At 56.1% G+C, this 1,383-nt stretch overlaps 1 protein-coding gene across 1 annotated transcript in view; it reads right to left on the bottom strand.

Annotated features, from left to right (window-relative positions):
* Positions 1–1,383, bottom strand: part of LOC115286992 (tetratricopeptide repeat protein 30A-like) — a 2,341-nt gene extending 958 nt beyond the window's left edge. Inside the window, exon 1 of the mRNA XM_029933297.1 lies at positions 3–1,383. Coding sequence (XP_029789157.1) covers positions 3–1,383 — 1,381 coding nt within the window. The remainder of the gene's footprint in view (positions 1–2) is intronic.

Genomic DNA, 1,383 nt, shown 5'->3' on the forward strand with positions numbered 1-1,383 from the left:
CTTCCACACATCATGGTCATTACAGAACTCCACAGATTTGCGGAAGATCTTTTCCACCATTGGATAATTCTCAAGGTTCCAGTAGATTTTGGCCTGGGCCATCAACACAGGAATATACTTCTCCAGAGTGTCATCATATTCATTCACTGCCTTCTTGACAGCTTCATCATCTCTATTGTGTCTTGCTTCCTGTACTTGTTTAGTGACTCTCCGGAGCTGTTCAGTCAGTATCCCTGCTAGCCCATCCAGCTTAATGAACGCCTCTTCAGGGGCTGTCTGGCAAGTGATCAAGGCATCCAAGAAGTCATAGAGATAGGGTGTGAGGAACTTGTAAGTGAAATGGGCATTCTCAGCCAGGACATCTGCTGCCAGGTCAAAATACTCATACTTGCAGTAGAGCAGCAGCAGGTTGCCAAAGGTCTCCGGGGGAAAGGGGTTCTGTTGGAGCAAAAACTGTAGCTTTTCAAACCCTTCTGTAGGCCTGGCATCCATGTTCATTAGCGCCTGGTTGTGCAGGGTCACCGGGTCCAACTCTTCTTCTGCCCTGGGTGGCATGTCAGTGAGGGTTTCCTGGGCCACCTCATAGTTTCTCAACTGGTATTCTATGGCTGCCTTGAGGTTGAAGGCTTCCACCAGGGCAGTCTGGTGAAGGACTAAGGTGTTGCCAACACTTCGAACATCAATACCCTCAGTGGTCATGCCCACACCTAGCTCTGGGTGCTGGCGGATGCCATGTTCAATAATGTCGGCAATATGTTTTAGAGCGGAGGCATATTGTCGGTTACTGTAATAGGCCAAAGCCAGGTTGTAGGAAAGGTCAGGCCGGTAGCCAGAAGCCTGGAGGGCCGCAAAGAACTTGGAACACGCGGCCTCATACTGTCCCTCCTTGTAGAGCAAACACCCCAGGTTGACCTGACCATCGGGCTCGTTCTCGCCCCCACTGTCCTCTGCCCCTTCCCCGCCCAGTAGCTGCTCCACCAGGCTCTTGGCCCCTGGCAGGTCACCCTCGCTGTACTTGATCGCGGCTTGTAGACGGAGGACCCGGTTGTGGTAGGCGGGGTTGTCCAGGAGGAGGAAGGCGACCCGGGTGGCCTCTGGATAGAGGCAGGCCTTGTACAGGGCCTGGGCCTGGTACAGGCGGTACTGCTCCAGTTCGGGGTGCAGCTGGCTCAGCTGCTCATAGCACTCGGCCGCCAGCGTGAACTCCTGCAGGCGGTAGTAGCAGTAGCCCAGCAGCGACAGGCCGGCGCGGCTCCTCGGGCTCCGCTGGAGCTCGCCGCCCAGCAGCTGCACGGCCTGGGCGTAGCGCGAATCGCGGATGAGCCGGTACACGACGGCAGTGAACTCCCCATCGGGGATCTGCGCGCTGCTCAGCGCGGCCAT

This window comes from Suricata suricatta, chromosome 3 (genome assembly GCF_006229205.1).
Source record: "Suricata suricatta isolate VVHF042 chromosome 3, meerkat_22Aug2017_6uvM2_HiC, whole genome shotgun sequence".
NCBI classification, from domain to species: Eukaryota; Metazoa; Chordata; class Mammalia; order Carnivora; family Herpestidae; genus Suricata; species Suricata suricatta.